Source organism: Mauremys reevesii, linkage group 11 (genome assembly GCF_016161935.1).
Source record: "Mauremys reevesii isolate NIE-2019 linkage group 11, ASM1616193v1, whole genome shotgun sequence".
NCBI classification, from domain to species: Eukaryota; Metazoa; Chordata; order Testudines; family Geoemydidae; genus Mauremys; species Mauremys reevesii.
Genome location: NC_052633.1, coordinates 13,764,067 through 13,784,704, shown reverse-complemented (window position 1 = coordinate 13,784,704; position 20,638 = coordinate 13,764,067). Strand labels below are relative to the sequence as shown.

Here is a 20,638-nt window from a genome sequence, read left to right as displayed (position 1 = left end):
GCTTTCCTGGTGAAATAATAATTGACAACTGAACATGAATATCAGCCTAGCTGCTCCTAAGGTTTCTTGTGGCACCACCTGGTTTCTGACCTTAGTTTCCTCTCACTGCAGGGTCAGGCCCACCTCTTCTATAAACAGGTGGGAGTTAACAACTTCACCAGCCACCAAGAGACTACAGAATGTATTCAAGCTGCTTTATGCATGGTTCTAATTCCTATCCATGCAGCAAGTCCTCAGAAGAGCCCTGCACCTCAACAAGGGGTTGTAGATCCTGCCACCCTCTAACAAGAGGTTTGATCACTCTTACCCATAAACCAATTATAGAACCACAGAATAGGGGTCCAATGTATTACTTATTACTTCCCCATGACTCCCAAGAGCCTGACCCATGTTGGATAGGATAAGGAGATGCACCTCATGCATGACTGGTGCCTGGATGCAGGTAAGCTCCTGAACTCTGATATCAATACTGAGTGGGTTTTCACACATTGCAAAGAGGTAGCCAGTGCTCCTCCAAATGCAGCCTTCCTAGTGCATGGGGTGGAGGGGCCTTTGTTTACCCACACAGAAATGCCTTCTGTGGGGCTTGTTAGATGATGTCTGCCCTCCTGAACCAAAGGAGGAGGAACACTCTCCCCAGTCTAGCGCATTCTCACAAGGACAAGCTTAATTTAGCCCAGAGTGCTTAGATAAGCTCTACTTCTCTGAGCAAGTGAAGTACGTGGCTCTTGGAGTCAACGTTTTTCCTGCCAATGTCCTACAAACTGGAAAAAAACAACAACAAAACGAACAACAAAACTTGTTTCCTTGCCCTGTTGCTTCCAACTGTTTTTCAACTTAAATGAAGGAACCCAATTCTTCTTTAGAGTTCCGTTTCCCAGCTAATTTTCCTAGCTTGCTGCTATGGAAATAATTTTAGGGTACTTAAAAAGCTGTTTTTTTTTTTTTACTGGGCTGTGCATTTCTTTGAAAGCCAAAAATGTGTGCTGTGTGACAGCAGAGATACTACAGTGGATACTCTTTTTCCATTAATTTTATGATACCTGTAATAGCTAGAGCAAGAAGCCATGCCTAGAGTGCATGTCTGATCTGCCTCGGGGAGAATCCAATTATAGACTGATATATTTTCAACACATTTTGTTCTCAAAAACCTCCTAGTTAATATGCCCTCTTAGGCCTCGCTAAACCTTTAGCTTACAGCTGACTTCGCCATACGTAGACTACACAAAAAATCTTAAGGAGATAGATATACACACATACAAAACACATTTATTATAGATGGTGATGGTTGCCTGATACTTCCCAATATGAGAACTTGTTTTCAGTTGCTTTTAACTTTGTCAAACTAACTGTTTGGGATGAAATTTTCCATGCCTCAAGCTGAATTTTTTCCAAGAATGAAATTAGAGAAAAAAATCATTGCTTTTGGTTATTTAAAAAAAAATCCTACAACCAGTTTGTTGAGAAGCTCTATTGCCATCATTGTTTGGATCAGGGAGTTGCTGGAGTGTCCGGGACATGACTTTAGCCATCCCCATGGAAATTCTCCCAAACATGGTCAAGTTATGAGCCTCCACATACTGAAAGCAGAGAAACCCACTGTCTCCTGTACTCTCAATGTTCCCTGTGCTCACACCCAATCAGCATGGAAGAGGAGGAGTAAGCACCTGATTTGAATGAAGGGTGAGAAATGGTGGGGAGATGGGGTGGCAAGAGCCATAGGGTAGGGAATGGCAGAGAGGGAAGGGACAGGGTGTAGGGTGTGATGGGTCAGGCCAGATAGCTACAGGAGAGTGTTAGAAGGCAAATATATTAGTCCCATGTTAAGTAGATGCCTTTTCCCTGAGTAAGGTAACAGAGCAATTCCAGAACAAGCAGGAACTTGCTGGAACCAACTAAGGCAAGCAGGCTAATTAGGGCACCTGGAGCCAATTAAGAAGAAACTGCTAGAATAAATTAGGACAGGCTGGCTAATCAGTGCACCTGAGTTAAAAAGGACCTCACTTCAGTTTGTAGTGTGCATGCGAGGAGCTAGGAACAAGAGGCACTAGGATCTGGGAGTGAGAAGACATATTGTTGGAAGACTGAGACGTACAAGCATTATCAGACACCAGAAGAAAGGTCCTGACGTGAGGATAAAGAAGGTGTTGGGAGGAGGCCATGGGGAAGTAGCCTAGGGAGATGTAGCTGTCGCACAGCTGTTCCAGAAGGCACTCTAGACAGCTGCAGTCCACAGGGCCCTGGGCTGGAACCCGGAGTAGAGGGCGGGCCCGGGTTCCCCCCAAACTTCCCAACTCCTGATCAGACACAGGAAGAATTGACCTGGACTGTGGCTTCTACCAGAGGAGAAGGTCTCTGGACTGTTTCCTGACCCACATGGTGAATCTCTGAGGCGAGCAAATCCGCCAATAAGCACAGGACCCACCAAGGTAGAAGAAGAACTTTGTCACAAGAGGTATGGATAGGATCAAAGGGGTGCAGGAGACAAAATAGAAATGTGATTAGGAGATGAGGGGAGTCAGAGAGAAGTTGCGGTCACAGGAGCAAAATGCTCTATTAAATACTGGAGAACATATAAGAACATAAGAGCAGCCATACCGGGTCAGACCAATGGTCCATCTAGCCCAGTATCCTGTCTTCCGATGGTGGCCAATGCCAGGTGCCCTCCGAAACCTGGAATCAAAACCAGGAGTTCTGAGTCTCTACATTGCTCTGCTGTCAGCAAATAGCTGTGAAACCCACTGGCCAGGGAGGCCTATGATTCCTACTACTGTTACCAGCTACTACATTAGCTAAGCGGTAAAGATCTGTGTGGCGGATCTAAAGGTCTAAATGACCCAAGTTGATTAAATTAGTGGACTTTTCTGACAATTTTGCCCTTAATCTCTGTGTTCCCCACCTAATAAATGTTGTGAAGATACATTTGTCAGTGTTTGTGAAACATCTGATACTACAGTGAGAGCACCATGGAAATGCCCAGAAGGAAAATCATAATTTTGCATGCAGTGCAGGGTTTGAATATGTGCAGCAAACAGATGGGAGCCACAAACTGACTGTGGAGGATAAAAACAATATTGAATATCCATGGTGTAGAGAGGAGGGGTTTACATTTATATCCATTCAATAAATTAGGCTGGGGACAATATTGAATATCCATGGTGTAGAGAGGAGGGGTTTACATTTATATCCATTCAATAAATTAGGCTGGGGACCTGTGGAGAAAATAGTATGAGTTCATGTAATTAGGCACCTGCACAAGGGGCAACCATAACTCTGGCTTTTCCTAACTTTTAAGTACTTGACTTTGCAACCTACAAATTCTTTTCATATGGGTTTTTAGAGGTGGTACATAGAAATATACAACTATATGCACACACCCACATATCTATATATGTGTCTGTGTGTATATGTATGTATATATTATAGCTATAAATATAGCCAGGTAGGCAGGCAGAGCTTCAGAGTCTCAATGCGTGGATGAGACGATGGTGTAGAGAGGAGGGGTTTACATTTATTAGGGACTGGGGAAACTTTTGGGATAGGGGGAGCCTATACAGGAGGGATGGGCTCCACCTAAACCAAAGTGGATCCAGACTGATGGCACTTAACATTTAAAAAAGTTGCAGAGCAGTTTTTAAACTAAGAGATGGGGGAAAGCCGATTGCAGCAGCGGAGCACGTGGATCAGACAGGCTGCTCTTAGAGGAGAGTCTATTGATAGAGATTCTCTGGGTTCTAGTCAGGAGGAGAGGATGGAAGTTATGGGACAGATCAGATGAGAAACAGGCACATAAAAAAGACTTGGACACATCAGAAAAGGGCAGTGGTCACCCGCTCCTGCCTTGGGAGAGGGCTGGGGCTGCGTGAGGGCTGCTACTAGGGAGAGCAGCAAGCCTTGGCTGATTGGGGAAACAGCCACAGCTGGGGCCATGCCCCAATCAGACCATAGCTGGTCTTATAAAGGCCAGGGAAGCCAGGAGCTGGGAGGACTCTCCCTCTAGCTCTTGAGGGAGAAGGGCCTGGCTGCCTGGGAGCTGACAAATGTACCTGGAGTGGAGCAGGGCTGGGGAAAGGCCAGAAGAGCTGGGGAGCTCCTGCCTGGAGAACCCCCAGGCTGCAGGCCTTGAAAAAGGCCAGAACAGGTACTGGGGCTACAGAGGGGTAGCCTGGGGTAGGCAAAGGCAGCAGGTCCAAACCCCCCTTTGCCAGTGATGAATGGCGTATATTTCAGTCCGCCCCAGTGAGTGGGGGCTAGACAGTGATTGGCAGTAGCCATATACTGAGGCAAGGTGGGGATAGGGGGTTGGGGGTTCCCTGGGAAGGGGAGACCCAGAGAGACTGTGGGGTACTGCAGGGGGCAGAACCCTGGCAGAAGGGGCATCAGGGTCCGGGAGGGACACCGGGGCCAGAAGCAAGGTGAGCCACTGGACTGCAGAGGGCGCTACGGAGGCTGGCGAGCTAATTCCCAGGACGACCAGCAGGAGGCACCGCACCAATGACAAATAAACAGTGACAAGTTTTTAAAGTGCTTGTACACAAGTGCTAGAAGTCTAAATAATAAGATGGGTGAACTAGAGTGCCTCGTGATAAAGGAGGATATTGATATAATAGGCATCACAGAAACCTGGTGTACTGGGGACAATCAATGGGATACAATCATTCCGGGGTACAAAATATGTCGGAAGGGCAGAACAGGTTGTGTGTGGGGGCGGGAGGGGCACTATATGTTTAAAGAAAATATAGAATCAAATGAAGTAAAAATCTTAAATGAATCCACATGTTCCATAGAATCTCTATGGATAGAAATTCCATGCTCTAATAAGAATATAACAGTAGGGATCTATTATCGACCACCTGACCAGGACAGTGATAGTGATGATGAAATGCCAAGGGAGATTAGAGAGGCTATCAAAAGAAAGAACTCGATAATAGTGGGTGATTTCAATTATCCCCATGTTGACTGGGTACATGTCACTTCAGGACGAAATTTCTCGATACTTTAAATGACTGCTTCTTGGAGCAGCTGGTACAGGAACCCACAAGGGGAGAGGCAATTTTCAATTTAGCCCTGAGTCGAGCGCAGGATCTGGTCCAAGTGGTAACTATAACACAGGGTTTCTCAAACAGGGGTCGCTGCTTGTGTAAGGAAAGCCCCTGGCAGGCTGGACCGGTATGTTTATCTGCCCGGTCCGCAGGTCTGGCTGATTGTGGCTTCCACTGGCCGCGGATCACTGCTCCGGGCCAATGGGAGCTGCAGGAAGAGGCGCGGGCTGAGGGACTTACTGGCTGCCGCTTCCAAGCTTGCTCATGAGAGGAAAAGCTAGAAGCAAGTATCTCTCTTTTACTAGGTAGAACACTGTAAAGAATACCCAGAGGCAAAGACTGGAAGAATACAATTCCATTCACTTGATTTCAGCAGTATAACATTCAGAACTGGTGCCATATATAAATATCCCAGAGCTTTTAGAAACATTGAACTATGGAACTATACACTGTACGTCGTCCTCAGAAAACCATACTACAACCATTTTGCGTTTCTGTTATACTTTCCCTGGAGACAGGGGCGGCTCTAGCCATTTTGCCGCCCCAAGCACGGTGGCACGCCGCGGGGGGTGCTCTGCCGGTCGCCGGTCCCGTGGCTCTGGTGGACCTCCCGCAGACGTGCCTGCGGATGCTCCACCGAAGCTGTGGGACCAGCGGACCCTCCGCAGGCACGCCTGCGGGAGGTCCACCGGAGCCGCCTGCCGCCCTTCCGGCGACCGGCAGAGCGCCCCCCCGGCATGCTGCCCCAAGCCCGCGCTTGGCGTGCTGGGGCCTGGAGCTGCCCCTGCCTGGAGAGAGCTCGCAGCACTTTATAAACAATCAAAACCTCATAATAGCCTGTCAGGGAGTGTGACAGCTCTTTAAGGGAGGCGGGTTTAGCCCCGCCTCTGCCTAATCGTCTCTCTCCCAGGTGATGGGTTTGAGGCCAGGGATTTAGGTGGTAGCCTGAAGCTCAGATAGTCCTCAGATCAAAGGCCAGCACACAGCTCGGTTAGGGAGAGACTTGCAGGGAGAAGGAGGCTTCCCACAGGAGATCCAGGGTCTGAGGGAATGTGCTGAAGGGACACTCTTCACACCAGCTATTTGGAAGGCCTGGCTGGCAAATACCTGCTTTGTGAGCAGAGACTAAACACCAATGTGGGAGAGGCGAATAAAAGTACCCGGTGTTTTTGGACTGTTCTTGTTTTGAAAAACAAACCCATCCCTGAAGAAAGGGACTGGAATTCTGCTGCTGTTGGAAAATTTATATTTGATGCACTGGCCAGTGAGTAGGCCCCACTGTCTTACAGACCGCTGACTGGTAACAGTTCAGTATTACTCCTATTTTACATGTAGGTAATCTGAGCATAGACACACACCCCCTTGGCCAGGTCCCCAGCTGGTGTAAATTGTAACTCCATCAATTTCAAATGAGCTATGTGGTATTTCACCTATTTTAAGGATCTGGCCCAGAGAGAGGTTAATAGATTTGCCCAAGGTCATCCAGGAAGTCTGTGGCAGAACTGGGAATGGAGCCTAGATCTTCAGATCCTCAGCACCATGTTTTAATGACAGGTCTGTCCCACAGAAGAAAGTACAGTAATTTTGGTGGGTGAGGTTGGGAATCCTATACAGCAGCCTGTGATATTTCATTCCCTTTGAGAGGGGAAAAACCAATATTTTTATTTTGTTCTAGACTCTCATTGCCCGTTCTCCTCTGCTTGTTTACTTATCACTTCCCTAGCATGACTCCTTAATGCAAAATACGTTTAGAGGATTTTCAACTGGATGACAGCATGAGCAAAACTCCAGCTGTGCTAACCTTTAGCAGCATTTCTGACTACCTTGTCAACCACCGCACAAACCTGTGGGCCCAGCTTATTTCACACTGCAACAGCCAGAGTCAATATTTTAAATATTTCCATATATGAAGATATGCTTTTGACCTGTGCCTGTGCTGTTTTCAGATCAGGGTAGCGATCACAGGTAGAACCGAATTCACCACAAATGTGAGTTAAGTGTTCCAGCTGGGAGTTTACAAATTGCCATTGATTGCATTACACAACAGCAGGACTACTTAAATTAGACCTTCTCCTAAAAGTGTCACGCTACAGTGGCTTACATGCATCAGCTTTCCAGATCATTGAGCCCAACTTTCAGACAATTATGTGAAAGACTAACTAGAATCAAACTTTAACAGCGAGACCCATGCTAACACATGACCAAGTCTGTCAGCCCAGACACAGCATAGAGGCTGATGGTTTGATTCCCACAGACCACACAACTAAGGCTGGTGTTACAAATCATGGCCCCTATGGGGAGTTGTACTGCTAGGGACCTCTGAATCTTAGGACAATAATCCAGATTTAACACACTGAAGTTAAGCAGTTTTACATTCAATTTCAGCCCCTGCAATGATGTGGCAAGATGGAAATTTGACCTACTGTTACGCTCTGCAAGTTTCTGGGTTTCACTTTGATACGACAAAATCTTGTGAAGGAAGTGAAACATTGTACAGATTTTTTTTCCCATGTAAAATTGTATGCATGGCTGTTCTGACAATTTCACAAACTTACGGACAAAGGGTTTTCTTTCAGCTTGTGAAATAAACCATTATTTCCAGAAAAAAATTGACAAAGACAATTGCTTTTGGTTTTGATTGGTGAGAACTACCTAGTGCTAATAGCAAAAAACTTTCAAAAGTACATTGTCCAAAAACATTAATCTTCATCATTACAACAACAGGACAAAACCCAATCAGAATTGACCAGTTAATAAATATTTTCATAGTTTTAGCTGTAAACTTTTCAGCAGCAGAGAGTTACTGCTTTTTTTGTTTTTGTTTTTAATGTAAGAAGAGAGATGACAGTGTCTCAAAGGAAAACATTTGTCAAGTTCTCAGTCCTTTTGAATGGGATGTTACTTTGAAAAAGTCACATTCAGGTAATTTTCTCACACCACAGGAAAGCTTGACCTTATGACCAGATACTTAAAAGCTCTGTTTTTTTAACCCCACAATTAAGGTTATTATCAATATTAAAACTAAAAAAATTGGGGTGGGACAGGGGGAGTGAATATACTTATTGCCTTAGCACATTGCTTCATGTCTTGCATCTGAGAAATCAAAACAGGCTTCACAGTTTCACTTTCGGTTCTAGACAATTTCATTTTCAGGTCCTCCTGCACTGTCACAAGAGTGTCATATTTGTGTTGCAAACATTGCAGTGGAAGGATTAAGTGTAAACAAATAATGGTTTTCAATGGAATTTTTTTCTTTAAATCATGGAAATATTTTTTCTGAAATTTAAAAGTTCTAAAGTTTAAGCCCTCAATTTTTTTTTACCAGTTCAAATACTGGTTTTATTGAACCATCAAGACAAGAAGCCAGAACCTCCCAGCCACCCACTTGCTCAGTCTTTTCATATCAGCCTCACTCCTTCTGCCATCTGTACTCCTCTCTTTCCTGTTTTCTGACCAGCTGTATCACTAGCACCATTCTTATAGAACCTATTTTGTCCCCAGATGTCTCCATCCAAGCACTTACCTAGTCCAATCCTGCTTCACTTACAAAACAATGGCTTGAGGAGGAACAGCTGCAGAATATAAATTTACTAAGGGCTAAATTCTGCCTTTGGCCTACACATGTGGAACTCCTATTAAACTGAAATGGAGGGTCAAATCTGACCATGAGAAGTGTCAGCAATACAAGGTCATCCTAGCACTTGTGTTGATATCACTCAATATCAAAGCATGGTGTGCTTCTTTAACTGGTGCTGATTTAAAACAGGCCTCATTTGCTGACGACTCAGGTTTCAAATAGATAAACAGTTGTTTCACTACAGCTCAGATGTTTCATGGCAGTGCATCGATATTGTTCCATATCACAGTATGTAACTTTGCGAACTGATTAATGAACACCCTGGAAGATGCTATTGACCACTAATACCACGCTTTTCAGAAGCAATTTGGTATCACATCTCTGTGATCTAAGTAATTATCTCTTTTTTCTTAAACATTTTGATCATGCTTACGGTGCTCAGAGCTAAGATAACACTTGGGCCCTGGTCTATCTAGCCATTAGTTAATTTTGATTTGTGCAATAAAAGTTTGTCTATCCAATTAAAACTTGGTTTTCTGCATTAAAGCAGAATGCTTTAGGATCCAATTTCAATCACCTTATAAATAAGGCAGAGATAAGAACCCCTAATTTCCCCTGTTGCTATATATGCTTGCCTGTTATATCAACTGTGCTCCAACTTATTTAAAATACCAGGCTTTTGCAGCAAGCATTGTGTGTGATAGAAATCCATGTTAGTTATTCTAGAATGCAGGTTTCTATACCTGTTTGACCAGAAAAATCAGCTTTGTTTCAAGGGGAGCCTTGTATAGCTGTCATTTTGTGCGTGAAGTGTATGTCCAAGGAATTTTAGTACCTAGAACTCTTAAAAACATTCCCTTTTCAAACTTTTAGGTTTATATTAGGTAAAACAAAATCATTATCAACAGTTCAATTTGTAAAATATAAATTCTCCCACAAATAATAACTGATTCCAGACTAATAGCAGACTAGTTCCTTTCCCTGTAATTATTTCTGATTAGAACTATTACCATTTCATACAGATTTATATTATCATGAATATTAGAAAACGTATCTCTCAAAAATGTTTTAGGAAGTTAGTTTCCAAACCGCCTCACTGCTAGGAACTTGCCAATATCATTTAGTGGTCTAGATTCACAGACAGCTGTGCATGTTCAATCCAGAGAAAAAAGACTGTTTCGTGGTAAAGGAATTTGCTCTGAGACTTATGAGATCTGGATTCAATGGAAGTTTTCTCTCTCTAATATGGGGATGAAGATGATAACACTTCCTGCCAAACGCCAACTGTCTTGGCTGTTTAGGTTGTAAACTCTTCAGTATAGCGCAATGGAGTTCTGATCTTAGCTGGGGCCTCTAGATGCTACATAATACAAACAACAATAATCTATGTAAACACACCGAACAGCAACCCTTTTTTACAGTTTGGCCCTGCTCCCACTAAAGTCAATGGTACAACTTCTATTTACTTCAGTGGTGCTGGCTTAGGCTTAAGAAAACACCAATTAGTGTCAGACAGATTATGATCTCATCTTCACTGCAATATACCCTACTAACTCCAGTTATGTCTATGAAGATATAAGTAGAACGTTACAAAAGTTATCAGAAACTCGTGCATGTAATGGATTTACCAATCCTATTTCTTACAATAAAACACTTTGACAGTCAACAGTCCACATCTTTTGCTTATCAGTGTTAGTCAATAGAGTGAATATTTATATAAGCAGATGTTAATTCTTTTATTTTTATAGGCCAATCAATGTTATCTTTGATGGATCAGAACTGCCAGGAATCAGCAACTAGACAAAGAAAAATGGTCATCTCTCATTGACCAGCGGGCAGACAAATCAGTTCCCATGCTCTGAAGAAGTATTCCAAACTGAAAGGTCATCGAGTCCAGCCCCCTGCCTTCACTAGCAGGACCAATTTTTGCCCCAGATTCCAAAGTGGCCTCCTCAAGGATTGAACCACAACCCTGGGTTTAGCAGGCCAATGCTCAAACCACTGAGCTATCCCTCAGTATATATATGGCTATATAGTTATAGCCCACTTCATCGGATGCATAGAATGGAACATACAGTAAGAAGATATTTATGGCCCATCCTGATTATCACTTCAAAAGTTTTTTCTCCCTTGCTGATAATAGCTTCTCTTAATTAATTAGCCTCTTACAGTTGGTATGGGTACTTCCACCTTTTCATGTTCTCTGTATGTATAAATATCTTCTTACTGTATGTTCCATTCTATGCATCCGATGAAGTGGGCTGTAGCCCACGAAAGCTTATGCTCAAATAAATTTGTTAGTCTCTAAGGTGCCTCAAGTACTCCTGTTCCTTTTGCTGATACAGACTAACATGGCTGCTACTCTGAAACCTATAAATAACATAGTGTGGCTCTCATATTCATACTTCTTACAAACTTTGATTTTTTTGCACCACAATGAAAATCCCTTTGTCCTTCCTTAATCTAATGTTGACCACCTTTTAAATGTGGGGCACTTTTACAATACCACACCGAGAATGACAAATATAGCAGTGGTCCTTCAGCACTCTTCGTCCTCGAGTATTTTCTGCATTGTTGCTGATTTGTGAGGAATAGTCCAGTGCTAGTATTCAGCCCTATCAATCTGTTATCATGAAAACCCTGTAATGCAATAACTCAGCGCCAAAGGGGCAGTCCAGTCACACAGAATCACGCTTCAAAAATTGCTTAGCTGGCACATACATAAGTTTTCACAGCCTGCTTGGTTGGCTTAAATATCAAGACATTTCTTCTTCAAGCTTTCATCAAATCCTGATTGGCTGACGGTTAACCTTGAACCAACAGTGGCTTGTTTGGAAGTTATTATGTTGAAGTCGATGAAAATAATACCTTGTATTATTAACAGAGAGCCCATAAGACCTTCATTTACTGTCAATGAAGCAGCAATCTGGCATATACATTACCCTTTAGAAATTGAAACATCACTGCGTCTATTTTGTATTGCTAATGTGAGCAGGATGCATGCAGAGAAAATTCCTAAATAATAGAAAGTTCTTAAATATAGGCTTTCAGTTACTTATTGTGATGTGTTGGTACTAATTGCCCAGTTCTTGGTGCCAAAGTCGACTTTAAAGTTGGATGTTCTTTGTCAATTTTTGCTCACAGTGAATGTGTGAAACACTGTTTGGTAATTACGTCTCCTGTTTTACTATTTTTTGGCATAATTCACTTCTGTAATTTTAGTTGCATTATAAGGTGTCAGGAACAATTTATGCAAAATCCCAATACTCCCTATCATGTGTTGCTTCTGGACTAAGGGCGATGTAAAGATCTGACTGCCTTGTTGTGTATTTGTGGACGTACCAACCTATCGATTGCCACTTGGTTGATCTAGCAGTAGGACCGTCCCAGCATGCACCCTTCCTCCTTCCTTCACAGGAAGGTGTAGTAGAGACCTTAAAGCTGATGAGGTCATGCCCCTCAAAATTCAGATCCAGGTGGAAGACACTGAAATCCTGGGAAAATTTGAATCTAGATCAGAACTGTCTGGATCCAGACCATCTCTAATATATAGCAACGGTCTTCAGCAAAATGCTGAGAACTAGAAGGGTCAAGGTCCTTTTGTACAGTACCTAGCACAATGGGGTCCTGATCCACGACTAGGGCTCCTAGGTGTATGGTAATATAAATAATTAATACAATAAAAATAAGATAATAATACTAATAAATAATAATAATTAAAAATGTTCAGCACCAGGACGGGAGTCCAATTAGGAAAATAAAAGTTTTAACAGCGTCAGTTTATGTCTCCCGAATTTGTGTGGGATGTGTCTGCTCACACAATGTTACCTTTACTTTTCTTTTCCACCCTACCATCCTTGGTCTCTTTGGGGGCAGAGACTGTCTCTTACTGTGTGTTTAGATAGCACCTAGCACAGTGGGGCCTTGATCCTGGTCAGGGGCTCTGGGTACTGCTGTAACACAAATAAATAAATAAATAAGGCGGACTGCCTTTACAGTCATCCAGGAGAGCAGGAAAGGAACATGAGACTGAATACCTAAAACACAGCCATGTGTGCGCCTCTCCCTTCAAAACCAATGGCAGCCCTGTCAGTCTTCTGGGGTGAAATCCTGGCCCCACTGAAGTCAATAGCAAAACGCCCACTGATTTCATGGGGCCAGGACTTCCCCTCTGGTATTTTTCTAACTTTTATCATCTGTAGGAAGCAAACTCTCTCTTGCTGTGTTTTTCCATTAGAACGTTATGCCAAAGGATTGTATCCAACCAGCCTAGCCTGCTCTGTCTGTGCTCACACGTTATCCTCTGTCTGTAAATAGGCATGCTATTTCCCCAAGAACCTTACAAAAATAATACTATGGAAGAAAAGATTACTGGGGTAAGTAAATATTTAAAGAGGAAATTACCAGTGAAGGCAGAAATAAAAGGGAACATGGCCTTGAAACAGTTCCTGTTAAATGTCTAAAAGCAGTTAACCTTCAGCAGGGATCAGACTTCCAGCTTTCGCGGTGGCTGCCACTCTAGGGGGCTTGTGCATGGCGTGTGTATAGCTCTCAAGGACAGCTTGATTTCTGGCACCTCTGGATAAGTTGGAAATTGTAATTGCAGTCACAGCGAGTTTCTGTGCCTGGAAGTGACAGGCAAACAGGTTCCTCTTCAAAGCGGTTACACTTACCGTATGTGTAAAGTGGGAGGGCAAGGGGGACCGCACAAAAGGGGATCTGCAATCAATGGCTTGGGGAGTTTTCTTCCTTCTAATAACTTAGCATCACGGGGTGAACACAACACTCTTTGGAGGCTATCAGAAGCCTAGTCATGCTGGGCAGACTGCTGTGGTGTTGCTTCTCATTAGTAGGCACTCTTTTGGGGACCACTAAAATCAGTTTAAAAGAAAGATGCGTGTATAGAAAGTGGAAGAGAAAGACAAAGGAAAATGGCAAACTGTTATGGAAACTCCTGATCTATTCATTAAGCTGCCCTTTAAAACGGGGCTCAGTATTCAATGCTGCTGCATTTCGTGTGCAGGCAGCAAATTGCACTACAAAGTGGGACACCCAATTACAGTAATGTTGCAATGCTTTTCCAGATGGGCAGGGACTGGCAGAGTGGCTGAGGTGATGCTTTCAACATTTAATGGGGAGATGAGCTAGTTTCCTGAGGCGAATCTAGAAATGTGCTGCAATCTTTGCCAAGGAATCAGGGATGGTGTTGGGAACAAATCATGATTCAGAAGGATGCAACGGAGACACTATTTCTTTCCACTGCCAGCTATGTAGTAATTAAGGCTATGATCCTTCAAGGATCTTGATATGAGAGGACCCATGAGCCTTGTCAGTGAGGTTCCCTGTGAGCACATGGGGCTGCCCATATGGAGCTCCTTAAAGGATAAGGACCATAGAATGGTTGGCAAGGGACAGTGCTGAGAGTCCAAACTCTTAAACCTGCTTCCCAACCCAGCACAAATACTAGAAAACACAGAAAGTTGGGAACAGTGATGAGAAGATAGGCTCTATCTGCATCTCTAAAGTGCTTCTCACACACTTATCTAGCCACTCTGCACACAAAATGGTGTGATTTGTCCAGAAAGGCCACGCCATCCTCTTCCGTGAAATCATAGTTGAAGCCTGAGAGCTTCTCTCACTGTAGGCTTTTGAATGGCACTTTATTTCACCGTCTCTATTTCGGCTGGTGACTATTCACTTCAAACATGTAAAGCGAATACCGGTTCAGCAATGAACAGTGCGCATTCACAGCATGTGCCTTACAAAACAGAACAGTTTGCCTTTGCTATAAAAGATGCCTACATTTTCAGAGAAACCTCTTCTCTTTCATTCTGCAGTTAAAGCAGCAGATTGGCAACCTTATTAATTTAGTTCTTTAGGCTGGACAAACCTTCATCTTTTCTCTTGCATTATAATCAACGCCACCCCTCAATGCAGCTTTAATGTATTTGCCACATACTTGGTAGATGTGGCACTTGCTAAATCACTGGACAATTTTATTTACTATCTTCACATATCACTTAACAAACACTCGCCTGGTCACTGCTGGCTGGCTATTCCTAGGGATCGCCGGGAACAACAATAAGTCTGGCTGAAGTCAAGAAGCTCCCTAGATCTTAATTATAAAGTCATAAAACAGACTGACTCCCTTTGCAGTTCTCTTACCACGAAACAAATGAGAACGGAACATTTATTTCTAATCATAAATCCCAAACCCTTCAGTTTAATTTTTCCCAAGTTAACTTTCTCACGTAGCTAAGCAGCATTTGCCTTCTATTATTAGCTTCTGGCCCAATATCGGCTGACCAGCATCAGTCAAACTGTCTTCATCTCAATGAGCTTGGGGACTCCCAAGGATCTCTGTGTATGCAGACTTCAGCTTGCAGCTTCTAATTATTTTCTAACAGATAATGGAACGCTTAAGTTCAGAGAGGTTAGATTAAACTTGTAAATGGATCAACCCGCTGGATAAAATCATAGCTCACGAGAACTCCTCCTGGAAACACCGAGCTTATTGTTGATGAGATCAAGGGCCCACTTGATTGCCTGTTTCACTGTGACAAACTAGTATATTTTTAGCATCACAGAAGGTTCATTATGCTTTCTAATTGCAACATAACTTGGGAACCTATAATAACCCTAGTTTTACTTATCTCTTTGCCTTGATGTAAAGCCACCTGATTGAGCCAATAGCTACATGGCTTGTTAGGAATTCATGATGGCATCAAATAATTTGAGGTGGGGGAGGGAGTTTGAGCTGCATGGAAATTATAGACTTCTGTTTAAACGTTACTGACCCAGCCAGCTGTGGGGCCTCCCCTGCCTCCCCTCAATAACTGTCCTCTCCTCCTACATATCAATGCCCAGGACCTTCATGTTCTCTTACTGCTGCCAGCTTTTGGAGAATGGGGGAAGTTCGGTTCCCTCCTGTTGCCTCCTGGGCCTTCAGGATACATCAGGTACCCTGCCCCAACATCTGCTTTCAGAGAGACCAGCTGCAAGAGACGTTGCTCCATCAATTCCAATGGTGATGTGGTGCAGATGAAATGTGGTCTTCCAATCAGAGAGCAGAAGCAATGCCATGTGACTAAGGCAAGTAATCGTAGGCTGTGAATAGCTGAAATGAACCACACACTTCACTACCTTCACAACTAAGTGCAGAACTCCTGAACCTAGTCTTCCCACAACATCAGCAGCTACCTCCACTAAGGAGAGGAAGTTGAAAGTTCACACAGAGATTTAATTCCCACTGCCTCCTGGAGAGGAGGGAGGCGTATGGGCCACTTAATAGAATTTTCCTTTGCTTTATTCAGCACTGGAAGACACTTGTGACTATGGTGATAGGTGGAAGAAACAGACGGAAAGAACTGTGCCAGGAATGTGTAAAGAAAACAAGGAAAATACTATCTGCTATGCATCTTTGAAAAAATATCCGAAGTTAGGGATGTATTTTGGTAAGACACTCAGTATTGCCTGATAGGAGGAGGGGGTTGTCTATGCCACGTGCTAACATGTTGCATTATGCCATTATAGGCATTATGGATCCATTAGCAGGTGTTCAAGGCTGCTGAAATGACAGCCCAGTTGCCAAATTGCCATGCCTTATTCTCTTTTAGTGCAACATTTAGCAGAATCTCAACTGCTCATAAAGCACTCTCTGACTTACTTTCTGTCGACATTAAAAGTTTTAACAAGAACCAATGGGCCCTACTGCTAATCTCTCGGTCTTGTATGGGATACCGGATATTTCTGTACATCATTCATGTCACTCAAATGGTTAGATGACCTAAGACACACCATTGTGTACATGAATCAAAATGGAGTTTATGATGGATTCTACTTGTTACATGCACTCTCAGACAGCAATGCTAAACTTATCAGTTTTAAGTGCAGGGTACAAGCACGCATATCACAATGTTAATAATTCCTGACAAGAGGCACTGTTACACTGTATACTTGCAGAACATTGTTGGCTAAGTGCTTTTAACTAACCAAGCCATTGGGAATGTCTGTGAAAATGCTTTTCCAGGACAACATAATTGCTTTGACTTAAAGTTTTGTAGGCATAATAATGTTATTGCGGTGTGATAGTTTGCCGACATTGTTATGCCAATAAAAAGCTCAGTGTAGATGAAGTTATACTGGTATAAAGATGCTTTATATCAGTATAGCTTATCTTGCTCCACCAAACCAGAATAAGATCAACTGACATAAGCACTTTTATATCAGCACAACTGAATCGACACTAAAATTAATAATAATACCTAGTTCTGATATACAGTTTTTATCAGTATCTCTCAAAGCACTAGGCTGGCATGATGAAAGTGGCAAAACTTTTAAGTGCAGGCAAGACCTAACTCTCTTACATAAATACATTTTTTTAAAAAGCTACAAGTGAGAGCAGGATTGGGTTCCTGTTTATTACAAAAGATATAGGGGGAAAAAATCTCTGCCAACAGATCACAATAAAATGGGCATTGATGGTTACTTCTAAAGAATGAGATTGACTCTGCTGCCACAAATAATTATCCTTAGTTATAGAAAGTCCTCAGGGATACAGGTGGTCATTGCGACCCCTGTGTTATAGCAGCATCTATTGAAGGATGTCATGGTAAGCTAATGCTCTCGCTGTCTTGCTGTCCCTTGTCACTCTAGGACTCCAAGAGAGCTATGGCTGGGAATCTGGGCCAGAGTTTTTAGATGTTAGAACTAAGAAGACTCATCTTTAAATTTTCTCTTTGTGACCACTGGGGGATGGGGGGAGAAACAGGCTCCTAAGGGACCATAATTTGAAGTGGGACTGAGCCTAACATGACTGCTTTTGATACATGCTACTGTTATAACTTTCTAGAAGGATAAGGAGACATCCCTTATTCCTGAGCAATGTATCAAATGTTATGACATATGCTCTGGAGGCAGTGGTCCAGTGAATAAAGCATTGCTCTGGGAATCAGGGTCTTACGCCTGGCTCTGATACTGAACTGCTGGGTGACCTCAGACAAGTCACTTCCCCTCTCGGTGCCCAGTACCCCCGTCTTTATGTGCCCTTCTTTCTGAGCTGCTTTGAGATCAAGGGATGACAAGCATTATGTATGTACAATTATATATGATTGTTTTCTTATTTTATACTTTATAAACAGACAGGGCCAGATACTCAGCTGGTGTGAACTACATAGCTCCACTGATGTGAATGAAGCTGTGCCAAATTTGCACTGGCTGAGATTTTGGCCCACAGAGTTGAATTCTGCCATTAAGTAGAGAGGCTCAGTTCCCACTGACTGGCCCTTCATTCTTTGCACATTTATTTCACAGGGAGGCTTGACTATGATGCATCAGGGCCCTAATGTTTCAGATATCTATAGTTATTACTACTCACTTAGAAGCCTGACTGTTATTTTGCCCATTAAGTAAACATTCGATCCTCCTTAGCCCTCCTCCACTGGGTGTTTCTATCAGAGCAGAAGTCAATATGGCCTACTTTTGCTTACTTCTTTGTGAACAATGATTATTGATGTCATCAGCATGAACTGTGCAGTGCTCTGAAAAGCATTGAAAATACCTTGATCTCAGTGTTAGCCTGACTGCCTGAGAGTTCACACATGGTAATTTGTCTGAAATAGTTGAAGCTGTAATTGTACGTTTCTGCTGGTTTCCCAGTGACAGAGTAGACCACATGATGGGAGCACAGTCTCCATTTGGTTTCTGCTATCATTAATGCTAATCAAGTTACACACACACACACAACCTTAGAAATGCAAAAGTCTTCTGTAATTTCCCAGTTCAGAAGAGGAATTTTATAATTTAGGACTTGCCAAAAACAAGTAGAAAACTCATATGGACTGTCAAAATATTGTCACTGCATGAGACACACATGTTCCTAAGGTCAATGACCTTTTCTCTTAGCACTGAGCTGAAAATTGCACTTACAGACTCCAGGAATATAAAACTTATTTATAAAAATATGATCCCAACCTCTCACTAACAACACTCTAGATCAGGGGTTCTCAAACTTCATTGCACCACGACCCTCTTCTGAAAACAAAAATTACTACACAACCCCAGGAGGGGGCACCAAAACCTGAGCCCACCCAAGCCCCACCGCCCCGGGGGGGAGGGAGTTGGCAAAGCCAAAAGGCTTCAGCCGCAGGCAGAAGGCCTGTAACCTGAGCCTCACCGCCCAGGCTTCGGCTTTAACCCCAGGCCCCAGCAAGTCTAAGCCAGCCCTGGCAACCCCATTAAAACGGGGTCGCGACCCACTTTGGGGTCCCGCCCACAGTTTGAGAACCACTGCTCTAGATTATTAAAACTGATGAGGTAATAAAAACCCAATATACTTTGTCTCAGTTACTTTCCCCCGTTTACACGTGGTTGCTTATTGCAGAACCCTCATTGCCTGGTGCTGGAGGAAGTTAGAGCAGCCAGGGGCCTGCTCTGACTTTTGCTACTGGGGACCTCATGCCAGCTGTTCCACCACGCACCCCTTTACACACATGCCCTACCCCCATTCCTCTAAGGGAGCAGGGTAGGCAGCGCCCCAGTGGAGACTACTTCAGCATAAAGGGAGTTGTCCACCGGCTACCTCCAGTCATTGTAAGGCCAGACTGGAGAATCTGGCCCTTTCCATATTGTGGCAATTGGCTTTACCCCAGTGTTCTGGGGTAGTTTTCTATAATGACCTCGGTATGATAAATGTTTAGGGGCAGCTCCTCTGCTGGTGTATACCTGCCTGCCTGCACTGGCTTCCCTGGAGCGCGGCTGATTTAACACATCTGATGTTGTGAGCCTTACTTTTGAAGATTGCCGTATAGAGATGGCTGAGGATAAGTTCCCCAAATGACAGGGGGGAGGTGCAGGAGAGCCAAGGGTTCTATACAAAACCTGACTCTGTTGCTACCGAGGGTACTGTGTTGTAACATCAGGCTACGTCTATGCTAGGAGCGGATTCCCCTGCTTGTGCGCATATATTCGCGTTAGCTTTCAGCTAGCTAGCACAAGGATAAATAGCCATGGTAACATGGGTAACGGCAGCAGAGGCCTGGCCGAGCTCTGCCCAGGACGTACCCGCTGCTTTTAGGTGGCTTTATACTTTATGCTGCTGCCCATGGTACCATGACTACACTACTATTTATACACACGCTAGGTAGATATGAGCTAGCACAAATATGTGTATATGAGCACGGGAATCGTAGCATAGACACAGACTTAATTAAGTTTCAGGGCACCTAGAGCCTTTATACAGGCATCCACTTAACACTGAAATATAAAGAAAATTTAAAAACGTAGGCAGAAAATTACCTTTAAATGTGACTGATTTGATTCCACTGTCAGCACTAGCATGTTATATTTAGGCACAGTCAGAGAGGCTGTACACCTCTTACTTACATCCATGAACTCCACATTTGCCTTGGGACCAGTCGTCTCATTAAGGATTTTAATAGCCACAGGAATCTTTACTGTTTCTCCTTCAGGAACCCAAATACCCTAGGGAAAAAAAGATACAAAAGTTAACTCCACGCCAGTTGTTAAATCTTTCTCCATGGCTAGGCTTCTTTTCATTATACAATATCCAGTTCAGCAAGGAACATTAGAACTCAAAACACACACAGTAAGTGCACTGAATCATAGCAATGTAGGGCTGGAAGGGACCTCAAGAGGTCATCTAGTCCAACTCTTTATACTGAGGTAGGACTAAGTAAACCTAGATCGTCCCTGACAGGTGTTTGTCCAACCTGTTCTTGAAAACCTTCAGTGATGGGGATCCCATCCCACTCCCTTCAAAGCTTATTCCAGAGCTTAGCTACCCTTAGAGTTACAAAGATTTCTCCTAATATCTAACCTAAATCTCCCTTGCTGCAGATGTAGCTGATTATTTCCTGTCCTACCTTCACTGGCCATGGAGAACAAACTGTCCTCTTTATAACTGCCCTTAACATATTTGAAGCCTCTTCTCAGTTCCCCCCTCAGTTTTTTTTCCTCAGGACTAAACAGGCCCAGGTTTTTTTAACCTTTCATCATAGGT

At 43.4% G+C, this 20,638-nt stretch overlaps 1 protein-coding gene across 11 annotated transcripts in view; it reads right to left on the bottom strand.

The window, feature by feature from the left end:
* ERBB4 (erb-b2 receptor tyrosine kinase 4) overlaps positions 1–20,638 on the bottom strand; it is a 1,095,893-nt gene that overhangs the window by 152,296 nt on the left and 922,959 nt on the right. For all 11 annotated transcript variants that reach the window (XM_039494132.1, XM_039494133.1, XM_039494137.1 and 8 more), the window contains one exon: positions 20,002–20,100. In XM_039494132.1, the coding sequence (XP_039350066.1) occupies positions 20,002–20,100 (99 nt within the window). The remainder of the gene's footprint in view (positions 1–20,001; positions 20,101–20,638) is intronic.